The sequence below is a fragment of the Silurus aristotelis genome (assembly GCF_946808225.1).
Source record: "Silurus aristotelis genome assembly, chromosome: 27".
Classification (NCBI taxonomy): Eukaryota; Metazoa; Chordata; class Actinopteri; order Siluriformes; family Siluridae; genus Silurus; species Silurus aristotelis.
The window spans coordinates 12,354,723-12,368,836 of record NC_139600.1 but is presented as its reverse complement, the minus strand read 5'-3'; the positions used below and the strand labels follow the sequence as shown (position 1 = coordinate 12,368,836).

The 14,114-nt window shown below is 37.7% G+C and overlaps 1 protein-coding gene across 2 annotated transcripts; it reads left to right on the top strand.

The window, feature by feature from the left end:
* The first annotated feature begins 15 nt into the window (after nucleotides 1-15).
* Nucleotides 16-12,824, top strand: cutc (cutC copper transporter homolog (E. coli)). Of its 2 annotated transcripts, none has more exons than XM_083533017.1 (9): nucleotides 16-148; nucleotides 3,856-3,926; nucleotides 4,081-4,140; nucleotides 4,684-4,911; nucleotides 5,556-5,591; nucleotides 5,723-5,856; nucleotides 10,825-10,852; nucleotides 12,335-12,440; nucleotides 12,523-12,824. In XM_083533017.1, exons 2-9 carry the CDS (start codon nucleotides 3,857-3,859, stop codon nucleotides 12,632-12,634), a joined length of 774 nt encoding a protein of 257 aa, XP_083389143.1. In that variant the 5' UTR covers nucleotides 16-148; nucleotide 3,856; the 3' UTR covers nucleotides 12,635-12,824. The 2 variants fall into 2 exon arrangements, with proteins under 2 accessions (XP_083389143.1, XP_083389144.1); XM_083533018.1 differs by having other exon boundaries at nucleotides 20-148; nucleotides 4,684-4,893.
* Nucleotides 12,825-14,114: the final 1,290 nt, after the last annotated feature.

Here is a 14,114-nt window from a genome sequence, read left to right as displayed (position 1 = left end):
TATGAGCCACGGGCAGCATCCTAAATAAACCCTCTGTAGTAAACATGAAGGGCACTACATAGTGCACATGTGTAGGGAGTAGGAAACTGTTTGGGATGTAATCAAGCCGTCGTGACTCTTGGACGCTTGAAGCCAAAAGAGTAACAAGGTAATATTCATATCAACACTGTTTTTTTAGTAACTTTAGCTCAGATTTTGAAGCACAAACCGCCTTTTTATATCAATACTGTATCACAGAGGCAGAACCGAGCAAGTCCTAAAGGCTTCCAGAATCCAGTTAAATCGGGATTTATTTACAGAATTTATACACAAGAGTTCACTATTCCTGCAAATGTTGCTGAATAGTGAAGACTTGGAAAAAAAATAAATATAAAGGGAATACTTCAATCCTCCCAGATACTTAGTAAATACGCAATGACACATCACACCATGTGTTGTATAGTTTGTTTGGTGCGCATGCGCAGTCAGAGGCGACCTGCCATAAATGGTAAGGATGAGTGATGCTCCTTGTTTTCTTTTCGACCTCATACCAAGTACTTTCATTAGATCCATGAGGATGCATTTGGACTGTAATTAATATCAACTGTCTCCTACAATGACTTTGGAACTGGAGTTTGCATGGACAGTTCACTAAATTTAACAATGATGGAACTGAAATAAATGGACTAGATGAGGATGGGTTCACTTTTCAGATCAGGGTTCTTTTAATGTTTCCTCCTCATACCATGGAATGGTTCAGGCTCTGGGTTAACAATCAGAAGGTCAGGATTTAAGCCCCAGTATCGCAAAGCTGCCACTGTTGGGCCCTTGAACAAGGCCCTTAACCCTCTGTGCTCCAGGGGCGCTGCATCATAGCGAACTTCAACTTCCTAACATCGCAAGGATATGCAAATAATATATTAGATTTTATATGCATTTATGGGAAGTCATTAGAAATTTGGTGAAATGTATAAAAAAATAAAACCTTTTTTTGTTTATAAGCTGACAAACATACAATAAAAAAAAGGTTTTGACTGATTTAATTGTTAGTATAATTTTGTGGTATGATCTCTCACACAGCACAAAGACGTTTTGAACAAATGTATGTAATATTGGGGGAAAATAATCGGGCACCCTACATTGTCAAAACATTAACCCTGTCGCGCATACATTTAAAAAATATTAAATATAAAAATATAAATACTAAAATATATAAGGATAATATTATAAAAAATATGGATATATATATTAAAAGCTGAAATATTTATATATTTTTAAAAAATTATATATCTAAAAATGTGTATATATATATATATAATATTATTATTATTATTATTATAAAAAAAGAAAAAAAAAGAATTAACACTTATTCCTGAGGTACTTGGTGCATCTTCTCTTCCCTCCACCATTTTGAATGTATGATGCAATATCTCAAGACAACAGTTTAATGGAATCGTGAACAACACTTTGAGTTCTGGACATGGTGGTTTGAGACATGATTCTGAACTTTAATGGTTATAAATGGCTTTCAAAATATCTGTCCACTGTAGTGAATGCAATGCATGAAAGGGTTAAGTATTGGCAGGTATCTCAGCTTGTAAATACTTTAGGAAGCCTTTAATTTTTTCTTAAATTATTTTTGCCCAATCTTTCTCAAAGAAGGCTCCTCATTCTGTGAGATTCTTGGCTCGTCTTGCGTGCTCTGCTCTTTTGAGGTTAATCCACAGATATTTTTTCATTATGTTTAGGTCTGGGGAAAACCTTCATCTAGTGTGTCTTGCAGTAATCCATTGTTGATTTTCAGGTGTGTTTAGGATCAATATCCTGTTGTAGAAACCATTCTGTTCTTATCCTCTGTGAGGTTTTCCATTTAATATTCACTTTGCCATTTCACTAGAAAGAAAAACGTCCTGCATCCCGTTTCTCAAACGTCCTCCTGGGGTGTTTGTCTGGTAGTATCAATGCAATCCTACACCTTTCCTGTTTTAAAGGGAGACATTAAAAACAATCAATGCTAGCTTACATATAAACTAGATCTGGTGGGTGGGGTCTTAATACCAGTCCCCTTATCTATGGTTAGTGTGCTTTTAAAACCTACACTACAGTTTAGCCTCTGTCATGGGCCTGAAGGAACTTAAGGGGGATTCCTCCTTTTTTTGTTTATTTTTTCAAGAATTTGCTGCTATTGAATTAAATCCATTCTTCTAAGTGAAATGTCCCCTTTGCCACTGGTTGCAAAACAAACCCAAAGTGTGTTCGATCCAACCCTGTGGGAGGTGTTTTCCTTTCATGAGATTCTTTGTTTATTATGTCCAAAAAAATGTTCCATTTTCTCTTCACCACTCCACAGAACTTGTTGCCAAAATGCATTAGTCTTGTTTAGATGTTCATTTGCAGCCCTCTGATGCTGAAGTGTGTGGTGAGGCATTGTCCTGATGCAGGAAAGGGTTTTTTTTTCTCTCTCTGAACGTCTTTTGCAGTCAAACAGGGTTAACATTTGGCATAGAACAGTTTTCTCAAGACAGTTTATTTGGTATTTCTCTCAAAGATTTTTCAGGTTTTTTTCTTTCAAGATGTTTTCTTTGTCTTCCTCTCAGAACGATTTCTTGGTGATGTGCACTTGGTTCTTTCACTCAACGTTTTCTTTAATGTTTTCTCTCTGAAGGTTTCCATGGTTCTTTCCATGGTTCCAAGTTCATCTTCTTTCTTTCCTCTTCTTAGGAAGTTTTCATTGAGTTGTTTTAATTGTTCTTTTTCTCAGAAAGTTTTCTTGGTTCTTTCTCTCAAAAAGTTTTAAAACTCAGCCGACCCCCCAGTGTTCCAGTTCAATAAAATTTCTTAAATACATTCAGAACTGAGGAAGCTGCTAACACTTTGCTTTGGTCTTTTATGGTAACTTGCTCCTGATTTTTGCCCATAAACGATTAAAAGTTTTAGAGTGCTAGGCATCAGTTAAATGGCACATATTGCCTCTGATTGTTGGGAGAAAGTTTTGAAATTTGCATCACCTGGCCTTTTCTAATAATGATTGTGAAAAGGCCATAGCTCCAAGGAGCTAATTAAGGTCTGAGACCTCAGTAAAAAAAAATAAAAAATTGCATGGTGAGTTTCCCCCTTTTTGTTGTACTTCAAAATGATACAAAACTAAAATAATACTTTATACTTTAACCTTGTGGCTTTTGGAAATCATTCCTCTTCTTCATCTTCTAAGATTAAGCTTAATGGAAATTGTGACCAGATGTCCCCAATCTTTTCCATGCATCTGTATATTAATGCTTATGTACTCTTACTAATACATGAATGTTCCTTAAATTTAAGTCATCCCAGTTACATTTTTTTTTAAATTGGGACACCTTTCCAGCCATATGTGCTTCTTCCCGTTCAATTTTCTCTTGAACTAGGAGATTTAAACCTGTTCCAACATGACAATGCCCCTATGCACAAAGCCTGCACCAAGTAGACATGATTTACATGGTTTGAAGCAGGAGATCTTGAGTGGCCTGCTATAGAGCTCTGACCTCAACCCTATTGAACACCTTTAGGAGGAATTGGAAAGCTGATTGCACCCCAGCTCTCCTCACCTCACCTACATCAGTACCTGACTTTACTAACACCTTTGTGGCTGAGTGAGCTCAAATCTTCACAACCACTCTCAGGAATCTAGTCAAAAAATCTTCCTAGAAGATTGGAGGATATTATAATGCAAATGGGAACTAAATGTGGAATGGGATGTTCAAAAAGTACAAACGAGGCTTATGGTCAGGTGTCCAAAAACGTTTGTCTGTAGTGAACATGTGTAGTGAGTCTGGTCTTAACTCTGGTCCTGCTCATTCCATGGACCTAAACGAACTTTCTCTATTTTCTGTACTTATGCAGGATGGCAGAAGGCTTCCTGATGGAGGTATGTGTGGATTCAGTCGAGTCGGCAATAAACGCAGAAAGGGGAGGTATAATTGCAAAAAGCCTGTTCGCACCCACATCGAATAAATAATCATTTAAATCATAATCATTGTCAGTTCTCGAAACCGAGTGTTGCCACGACCGAGTGTTTTCCATGGTATTTGCTAATAAATCTTAACATCGTTCTCATTACGGATGCAGGTGCTGGCCGTATCGAGCTGTGCTCCAGCCTTATTGAAGGTGGCATCACACCCAGTGTCGGTGAGTAAACCTGCATGTGTAATTCACTTATCATCATTATTAACATAATTTTCTGAAGGCGCCACAAGTCCTCGCAGAACTACCCCCGTTGTTACAGTAACGTTAAAAAGGACTGCAGTAAACTCAACATTTGGAGATTCTTTTTCTCCATCACTTCTTATCTTGATTTTTCGGTGTATTTTTATAAATTGTTTATTTTTTTGTATGAATTTCTTCCATTCGGCAGACACCCCGTGATCACGGGAAAACAAGAAAGAAATATAATTATAATGCATGGCCTCTTAGGACTTCACATAGCCGACATAGCGGAACTGCTCGTTCATGTTTTCTAAGCGGTACCATTTACAGTCTCATGTACCGCATCTTTAGGCTGCCCATGTGTGACCATCCTCATCCGACGTGAGTGGTTTTTTCATTTGGATGGGAACTCCATCCATAAGTAGTGCATGAGGATGGATCAGACAGGTCCGTGTAAAAACTGCCCGGACCCCTCACATCGCTGTTTGCAGCTCTATTAACACACATGGACTCGTCTTTCCTCAGGTCTGCTGCAGGTGGTCAAGGAGAACGTGCAGATCCCTGTGTATGTGATGATCCGACCTCGAGGAGGTGACTTCCTCTATTCCGAGCGTGAGGTGGAGGTGATGAGGAGGGACATAGAGCTGCTGAAGAGACACCGAGCTGACGGTTTTGTGCTGGGGGCACTGACCGAGGATGGACGTGTCGATGCCGAGCTTTGCATGGAACTCCTGGGTAAAATCCACATTGAGGGTCCTGGAAGGAGGATTAAAAGGAGATTTTGAATGCTAATGTGGCTATCAATGGCATGTAGTGAGCAGTTACAACTTGTTTATTATATCAAATAGACAGTTGTATAATTCATATATATGTGTTTTGTTTATTGCTTGTGTTGCAATAATAATTCAAATTGTATTTGCTTGCATTTTAAACCCACAGTTTTCCCATATATTCAATTTCAACAGTAGGCCGAGCACGTAATAAGTATTTTGGAGAGCCTGGAACTCCTGCTTTACTGTTTCAGACAGATTTCTACTTGTATAAACAAAAACAGCAAGACGCATTTTAAAGCAATTTGTAGATTTGAGGAGTAACACAGGCAATTTTTTGACCTGGCAAGTACATATAGCAAAGAGAGAATGTTATATGCTGTGAGGACGGGGATGCTGGAGATATGAATCTATGGCCCAAGCAGGACTCAAGTTTTTGCATCTGTTTTGTATCCATATGATACTGATAGTTTTGGTTTTATTGATCGTACAACTTCTTCTGAAATGATCTTTGTTAGTCTTCTGGTTTCTGGCTTCAGTCGTCCTGTTTGAAAAACGCAGAATCACAACCCAGCATGCAGAATATTAATGACATATTAACCGAGTATGTCTCATTTCCTTTTTCAGCTACCTGTAGGCCTTTGCCAGTTACATTTCATAGAGGTAGGTATCTCTGTTGTTCCTTATCCTTCTGCTAAATGTTGAAGGAAATAAGATTCTTAATAATTAATATGGTGATTATAACAGGTATGCATTGTCACATTTCTGAATGAAACGTTCCTTTTCTGTTTCAGCATTCGATATGGTTCACGATCCAGCTGTTGCTGTAGAAACCCTGATCTCCCTTGGCTTCGAGAGGATCTTGACAAGTGGGTGCGACAGCTCAGCTTTGGAAGGTTTACCCGTCCTCAAACGCCTCGTGGAACAGGTCTGTAAAACAGGATGTTGTCTGATATCGCGCAAAAGGGATTGACAAAATGTCCATTATAATTATGTACATAATTTGATTTTATTTGATTAAGTATTAAGAAAGCCTTCTTTCGCTTGAGCTATAAGCGGAGTCAGTACAATCCTCTTTAATGGTGTGTTTACTCTTAGGGAAAGATCACAACTGGTTTGAAAAAAACATTTACTGAAATCCAAAGCAATTCTGACCAAACATGGTTGGCTTGTGGGCATTTTTTAGGTACACTTCAATTGAAAAAACAATCAAATTGTTTTAGGGATAAAACTAATTAAGTTAAACCACTTTTTTTACATGTAAACAGTACTCTGTACTTTTTGGTAATACACCACATCTTTATTTGGCTATTATATTCCACTTTTTCACATATCATGCTGAAAAAATATCTTCATCCTCACTTTTCTAACAAAAGTCCCATTGCAGTATAAATAGATATTTGCATCCATCCATGATTCTCTCTCTCTAAACTGGAGGGCCAGTTCTAGCTGAAGAGAAACAGCCCCAAAGCACAGTGTTTCCTCCACCATGCTTCATATGCTTCATATGATGTTATTTGGGTGATAAACATTCCTGTACAAACAGTGCCTGTGAAACGTTTGGAAAACACACACGTGTGTGTGTGTGTGTGTGTGTGTGTGTGTGTGTGTGTGTGTGTGTGTGTGTGTCCCTTTTGTTTATGTGCAAAATTGTTTACTTTGACCAAACAAATATCAACATAGAGTGTGTATGTTGGTACAAATAATTAGCAAAATCCTCCCTTCTCATGAAAAACAGCTTTTTTTGTGTAAAGAAAAAAAAAGGCTTTTAATATTTATTTGTAAGTTCTGCACATATTATTCGATTTTGGGGAAAAGACTAATAATGCAGCACATTTACAACCAATAATACTAAGGATCTGAGCAGAGTTTGTACATTTTTTATGTATTGAAGCTTTGCAAGGATTCTAGCAGGTTTCCTATAATGATAGGTAACCTTGAGTCGAGGTGGTCTTTTTTCATTTCTTTATTTCTTGATTCATTTTTTAAAAAGACAGTCTTACACAGCGTACAAAAAAAATGTACAATGCTAGGGGAAAAAATGCTAAAGTAGAACAAAAAATATGTTCCACAAATCACTATTTGTTATAACGTAAACAGCCTTGTTTTGTGTAGTGGTTTGCATTGTGTCCAGGAGTGTAATAAAAGGACTATTGAAAATATTGAAAATATGGACATGAATACTTTTTACCACCAAGTAGGTCATTATTTTACAACCAACCTGCATCTTCTCAGTTTATACACAGTTTAATAACCTGTAGTTAACAGCTAGTTAGTGAGTATACAAGTAAGGGATAATTCTGGGGTGCACGATTTTAATTTACAATGTGAAGGCGAATAACCGCCTGACACCTAGCCATGATTTGAAAATATTGATGATATCTGCAGGGTAAAACTGACTGACTGAATAAAACCAGCTCACTAGTTATTTATTATACGGATCTAGAAATCTGTTATGAAGTAGTGCAATAAGATATTCAATGGTCATTTTAATACGTTTTGATAAAGTAGTTATTAGAGACAATGAGATAGAGATTGTGTGTATGTATATGTGTATGTGTGTGTGTATGTATGTGTATATATAATATATAATTTTAATTTTATTTTTTTAAGCTTTATGAAGTATTCTAATTTATTAACATGCACCTGTGTGTGTATTTTATATATATATAAATACCCAGACACAGGTACAATACTTCATAAGGCTAATAAAAAACATTTTTAGTAAATTGTTGGTCTTCTGGAAAGTATGTTCATTTACTGTATATGTACTCAATACTTGGTCAGGGCTCCTTTTGCTTTAATTATTGCCTCAATTCAGCGTGGCATGGAGGTGATCAGTCTGTGGCACTGCTGTGGTGGTATGGAAGCCCAGGTTTTGTTAACTGTAGCCTTCAGCTCAATTGTTTTGTTAATTGTGAGCCAAAATCATCAAAATTAACACCTGAAACAAATAAACACTTGAAATATATCAGGCTGTGTGTGATGAATCTGTATATTATCCGAATTTCACTTTTTGTATTGAATTACTAAAATAAATCAACTTTAAAAAAATTATATTCTTATTTATTTAGACACACCTGTGTGTTTGTGTGTGTGTGTGTGTGTGTGTGTGTGTGTGTGTGTGTGTGTGTGTGTGTGTGTGTGTGTGCAGTGGATCTCACTTATCTCGACCTCTGTTAACTCGCCAACCCTATTAAGTCGACGTTTTTGAAGTTGAACCGCCAAATTCTCGCTTTGTCTTAGCATTTTTAATTGGTTATGTCGATTATTTTATGTCGACGAACCATAAATTCTCGAGCACAAGGGGGGGGCGGGCAAATTTGGCACTTAACGTCAGTTATCTCGATCCGCATGACCGTATTTTCGCGTATATAAGACGCGTCCTATAAAAAGTTTTACATACCCCTCACCCAGGGTGCATCTTATATACGCAAAAATACGGTAGTCAGACGGCACTGTGCAGCCGCAGAAAAACTTGCGGAAGTCGTGGAAAAATCAAGCCTTACAGATGCTACAAGTGTAGGATACTTTTCAGAGCTGTGTGTCAGAGTGAAATGACTCGAAAATTTAATGTTGCCACTGGTTAGCTTTTTGTATATGTATGTGTGTATAAATTGTAAAAAGTAAAAAGTAAATCACCAGTTTAATGATATTTATAAATGATAATAATAAACTGAATCTTTTGCATAATTTAAAACATTTGTTTGCATATAATTTTTATATTTACGGTGCCAATGGAATACTGATTAATTGAAACAATATATTGAGGGACAAGGGTTTTTATTATTTAAAACTAAAGCATTCAAGTACAACAAAAATCACTGCTCTCCTCTAAAGTGAACTGTGCAGTACAAACGACAAGCTAAATGCAAAACTTTCAGCGCCTCATGCGTGAGTTTGGTGACATTTGAAGCTGTACATGTGGAAAGATTATTTCGCCCATGCAGTGTGTCTTTTGGGTCTAAAATATATATAAAAGCTGTTTAAACCCATCTCTCTTTTAACCGCTTGAACTTATACCATGTCTCTCGCAAATGTAATTGGTGACAGCATTTTTTATGTCTTGCCATCTGTTGTTTTTTTTTCTGTCGTATGGAACTTTCTTGCTAAATGATTAGTTTTTTGCGTGTGAGTGTTTTTAATTTTTTTATTATTATTATTATTTTACCCTGCATGTCGTGTTCAGCTGAATCACAAAGCTTTTCATCTTCTTCTTTCAGCTTCTCCCACAGCAGATCATCCGTCTCCATACCCCCCTGTCCTCTACATCTGCCTCTTTCAACCCAACGACCTGCATGTCTTCCCTCACCACATCCACAAACCTCCTCCTTGGTCTTCCTCTTTTTCTCCTTCCTGGTGGCTCCATCCTCAGCATTCTCCTATCGATATACCCCATGTCCCTCCTCTGCACATGTCCAAACCATCTCAATCTCACCTCCCTCACCTTGTCTCCAAAACGTCCTACATGCGCTGTTCCTCTAATAAACTCATGTCTAATCCTGTCCATCGTCATCACTCCTCAACATCTTCAGCTCTGCTACCTCCAGCTCCACCTCCTGTCGTTTACGCAATGCCACTGTCTCTAATCCATACAACATCTCAGGTCTCACCACAGTCCTATAAACTTTCCCTTTATCTCTCACAGATACTCTTCTATCACAAATCACTCCTGCTATTTTTTCTAATCAATTTAATTTTGTTTTCTCAAAACACTATATAAAATTATATATATATATATATATATATATATATATATATATATACACAGTGGAACCCGGTTATGTCGATGTCCTAGGGGGTCGCCAAAAAGCATCGAGATAACCGATGATCGAGATAAACGAAAATCAAAATGGCGGCAGTATATTAACGTGCTTGAAATTTCTTTATGTACATGCTGTGCGTTAATAAATGAGAATGTGCATGCACTTGTTTTTGAAGGTTTTTTTTACACAACAGCGTTGCCGCGATTTGTTTGATGAAGGCATGCTATAAATACATACAGTACATGTTTATCTGTCAGGAATCCACCTGCCACGCCCCCTTCAGCGTGTCAGGTGTTTTCTCGGCCGCTTTCTCTGAAGCTCCCGGCTTCAATCGCGCACATATGGTGCTCGTTTATCATCATCACCAGCTCCTATTTAAACTTCCACACACTCACTGTCCGTTATTGGTGGTATATGTTGGTTCACGGCGGTCGTTGTTATCGCGCATGCGTATCCCGGTACGTGTCCTCCCACTATATGCGCTATATATATATATATATATATATATATATATATATATATATATATATATATATATATATATATATATATTAATTATTTATTTATTTTTTTATATAATTTTTTTTTAACACTATTTAAATATATCTATACATTCCTATCTCTGTGTGTTTTGGTAAATAATGGTGCGCAGGTTGTGTTATCCTGCATAGATGTTCACTCCTGAGCTGATAATGCAGGAATTGATTGTCACTCTTGTAGTTATTTCTTTCTCATCAAGGTTAATAATGTGCACTGAAAATCTTGGCCCTTTGCAGGGTATTGTTACTTGTTGTGAGAGCATTGAGACAGTTGCCCTTGCTCTGGGTATTCACATGGGCCAAGGACAACAGAGAGAGAATAGCGTGAGAACATTGTGGTACCACTACTGGAGCACTGGCAGTAATACAAGATAAATGGCTTAAAAAGCAAGTAAACCTGGAGCAAAATCAGCCAAAACCACAGGCATTAATGTCCAGCTTAGCTTAATAATAGACATTGCATTATATTATTAGAAAATCACACATACAAAATTAAATGTTTTCTTCTTTTATTAACTGTGTGACTTTTTTTAACCGTGTGACTTTATCATGAATAACGTGTGCCGTCTTCTGTCTCTTTTCCTCCGACAGGCAAAAGGCCGGATAATTATAATGCCAGGTAAGAATTAAAATGTGCTCCAAGAGCCTTCTTGCACCTTTGTTGTTGCATATGAATTCACATGTCCTTCAGTTTAATCATTGGGATGAATAAGATGTTCTTAATAAGTGTAAGTTTGTCCCTGATGAGCAAACTGCTGGTGACTGTGGCAAGTAAAAACTGCCTAAGATGGCCTAGGGAAGGAACCTTGAGAGGAACCCAACTCAAGAGGGAACCATCCTTATCTGGATGGCAGCAAATGTCCGTTTATTACAGCTAAATGATGTTGAGGTGTACAAATGTTTGTGGACCATAGGATTTGTAAGTGCTTTTTGAACATCCTAATAGACATGTGTCTATTTTGCTCATTCAGCCAAAAAGGCAGTAGTTAAATCAGTCAGGTGAGGAGGTCTGGGGTGCAGTCAGTGTTCATATTAAATTTATTCAATAAGGTTAAGGTTAGAGCTCTAAAGAACTCAAGATCTTCCATTTAAACTCATGTGGAGCAGATTTTCATGGAGCTGGTGTCGTGCACAGGTGCAATGTCATGCTGGATAACCCTTTATAATGGTTACTAAAATGGAAAGATTATATTATGGTAGATTTTTCATTAAATGAGTAAATACAATTCAATAGGATGAAATAGGATTTAGATTATTAACCCCTCCTGTCTCCTGTTCTCTGGCCTCCACATGATATGCACAAGAACATCACGCTTACCAATTTATTTGTGCAGATCAAGGAACCAACTGTGATTTCAAACAGAGTTTCAGTATTAGTTCGAGGCTGTGGGTTGTGTTTGAAGACAGTTGAAGACAGTTAGAGATAAAGGCCACATTTTCTTCTATCTTTTACCTTCAGTATATCGATTAAGTAAAGTTGTGCCCACTGTAGCCTCTTATTCCTGTTTCATTCTGATTGAGTGGAACCCGATGTGCCGCTGTAATTGTTTTGTAATACACCAACAGATGGCAGCACAGCCACAGGGAGCACCGACCTTCATAAGTCAGTGGGGAAAAAGGCATTGTCCAGTGTATTTCAGAAGATGCTATTTTGACCATGGTACCACGTTCTGACCACTTGCGTCACAGAGTTCTCCTCACTGAGTTTCTCACCAGATACAGCATTGATCTCACTTTCACACCCACCCTACTGGCCAGATTTGGCTCCGGTGCACTTTACCCTCTTCCCCCTGAAGATAAGGATCACGCTTTAAAAAACTAGGAGCGCTGTATTGCTGTTTAAGGGGACTATATTGAATTCTTTAGACGGGTGTAAGTGTAAATTACAGATCTTCATTTTCTAAAATGCTTAAACCAGTCTATCTGAAGTCGAGGGCACTAAGGTCACATTTCTTCTCCATTAACTACACAGTTCTATATCTGTATGATTTTATGCATTGTTCTACTCCAACATTATTGGCAGAATACAAAGCAAACAGCATGATAACAGTGACTTTACAAACCATTTTCTTACAGCCTTCATTCTGCTTTCTTGTGTCAGGTGGAGGCATCACCGAGCGTAACCTGCAGAGGATACTCGAAGGCTCCGGGGCTCAGGAGTTCCACTGCTCGGCACGTTCCACTAAAGACTCAGCCATGAAATTCAGGTAAAGGCTGCAAAATTAGGAATTTTTCGTTCATGTCCCGTCACGCCATGCCTTCTAATGTCTCGTTGTTTCTTCACTACAGGAACTCCAGTGTGAGCATGGGAGCCTCCCTCACAGCACCCGAGTACTCGCTCAAGGTTGCCGACGTAGGCAAAGTGCGCACTCTTAATGCCATCGCCAAGAATACACTCTAGTGGCACTCTGAAACGGGCTGGGCTCTTTTTAGGGAGCAGGTCCTCCTTGAATTGGAGACAGTTCCTATGTCTGTTGTACGATTTCAATTCAGCAGTTAATCATTGAACCGAGTTTTGTCTTTCAGTTTACACCAATGTAACCATGAGCCAAGATGCCCCTAAAACTTGTAATAAAAACCTTTATTTTTGATTTTTTGATGGCATTTGATTATTTTGAGCCCCAGCAGGTTCGAGCACTCGCATTTGATATTCTTGCTTCACCGAGGTTTATTGACCGAATGTACTTATTTAGTTTCATCGACAACGTTACGACCCGAAATGGCAGCAAATTATTATGTAATTCAACATAGCCTCGCTTTATCCACTCTCCCAATGTTATTTCCTTTCTCGAATGAAAATTCAATCGTTACTATAATTACGCAACACGCTTTCTGTTTGACAATATTTAACCACGGATTCCTCACGCAGAGACGACAGCGCAGCTTCATTTGGTGAATGAATACCTTTCCTAGAGCCACTGTCTGTGTAAAGGTTTTGTAAGTGGATCAGATTATACCTTTTGTAAAAAAAAATTTAAGTTAGGCAGCGTTGAAAATAGGAGAAATTACTTTTCCGTCACGTCTTTATGACAACCAAAATGAGCTTGAGGGTCGAAAAACTTAACGGGTCCTTGTTTAAAGAAGGCATACAGAGAAAAAAATATTTTTTTAAAATTTATATTATATATATTTATTTATTATAGCAAATTGAATTGAATGTGAAGGAACATTCCAAATATCAAAACCAACATGCATAGAATTTCCAGTTTAAGAAATTCAATTCAGTTCAATTCATTTTTATTACATTTACATTGTCTCAAATCGGCTTTACACAGATAATGTGGTAAGAAAGAATGAATAAAATGTTCTCTATAAAGGTAAGTTTGTCCTGAATGAGTGATTCGGTGGCAACTGTGGCAAAGAAAACTTCCCTGAGATGGCATAAGGAAGAAACCTTGAGAAGAATGAGACTCAAGAGGGAACTCATCCTCATCTAGAAATACACAAGTGGCTGGACACAAACACAGGCTTTCATAGTTTATACCAACCCCTATGACACATTATCACAGTTTTGTAATACTGATATACTAAAAGTACACTTATCTATTGACCTTTGTCCTCCTAAGTTCAGTGTCAGAGCCCAGATTTTTACGTCACCGGAAACCTGTCAAGGAACCCAAATGTTGCGTCAATGGGCATTTAAATGGGCAGATAGTTAGGTAGTTATATTTCTTTATGTCTGTTGTCCTTAATGGTTTTTGAACGTGTAGTGCCACTGTTTAAAAATCACCCATAGACCTAAAAGAAGAAAAAAAAGAAAAGGTCTACCTTAAAAGTTAAAGAATACATTTTTTAAACAAAAGTGTTAAAGATCTGAACTTACCCCAATCCAAATAGACAACGCTGCTCATTACTTGGAAGTGCATTGTTATACCTGAGAG

Coding starts and splice junctions, on each gene's coding strand:
- cutc (XM_083533017.1), top strand. CDS start 3,857: ATGGCAGAAGGCTTCCTGATGGAGGTATGTGTGGATTCAGTCGAGTCG. Junction 5,592..5,722: donor GCCAGTTACATTTCATAGAG/GTAGGTATCTCT, acceptor TTTCTGTTTCAG/CATTCGATATGGTTCACGAT. Junction 5,857..10,824: donor TCAAACGCCTCGTGGAACAG/GTCTGTAAAACA, acceptor TTCCTCCGACAG/GCAAAAGGCCGGATAATTAT.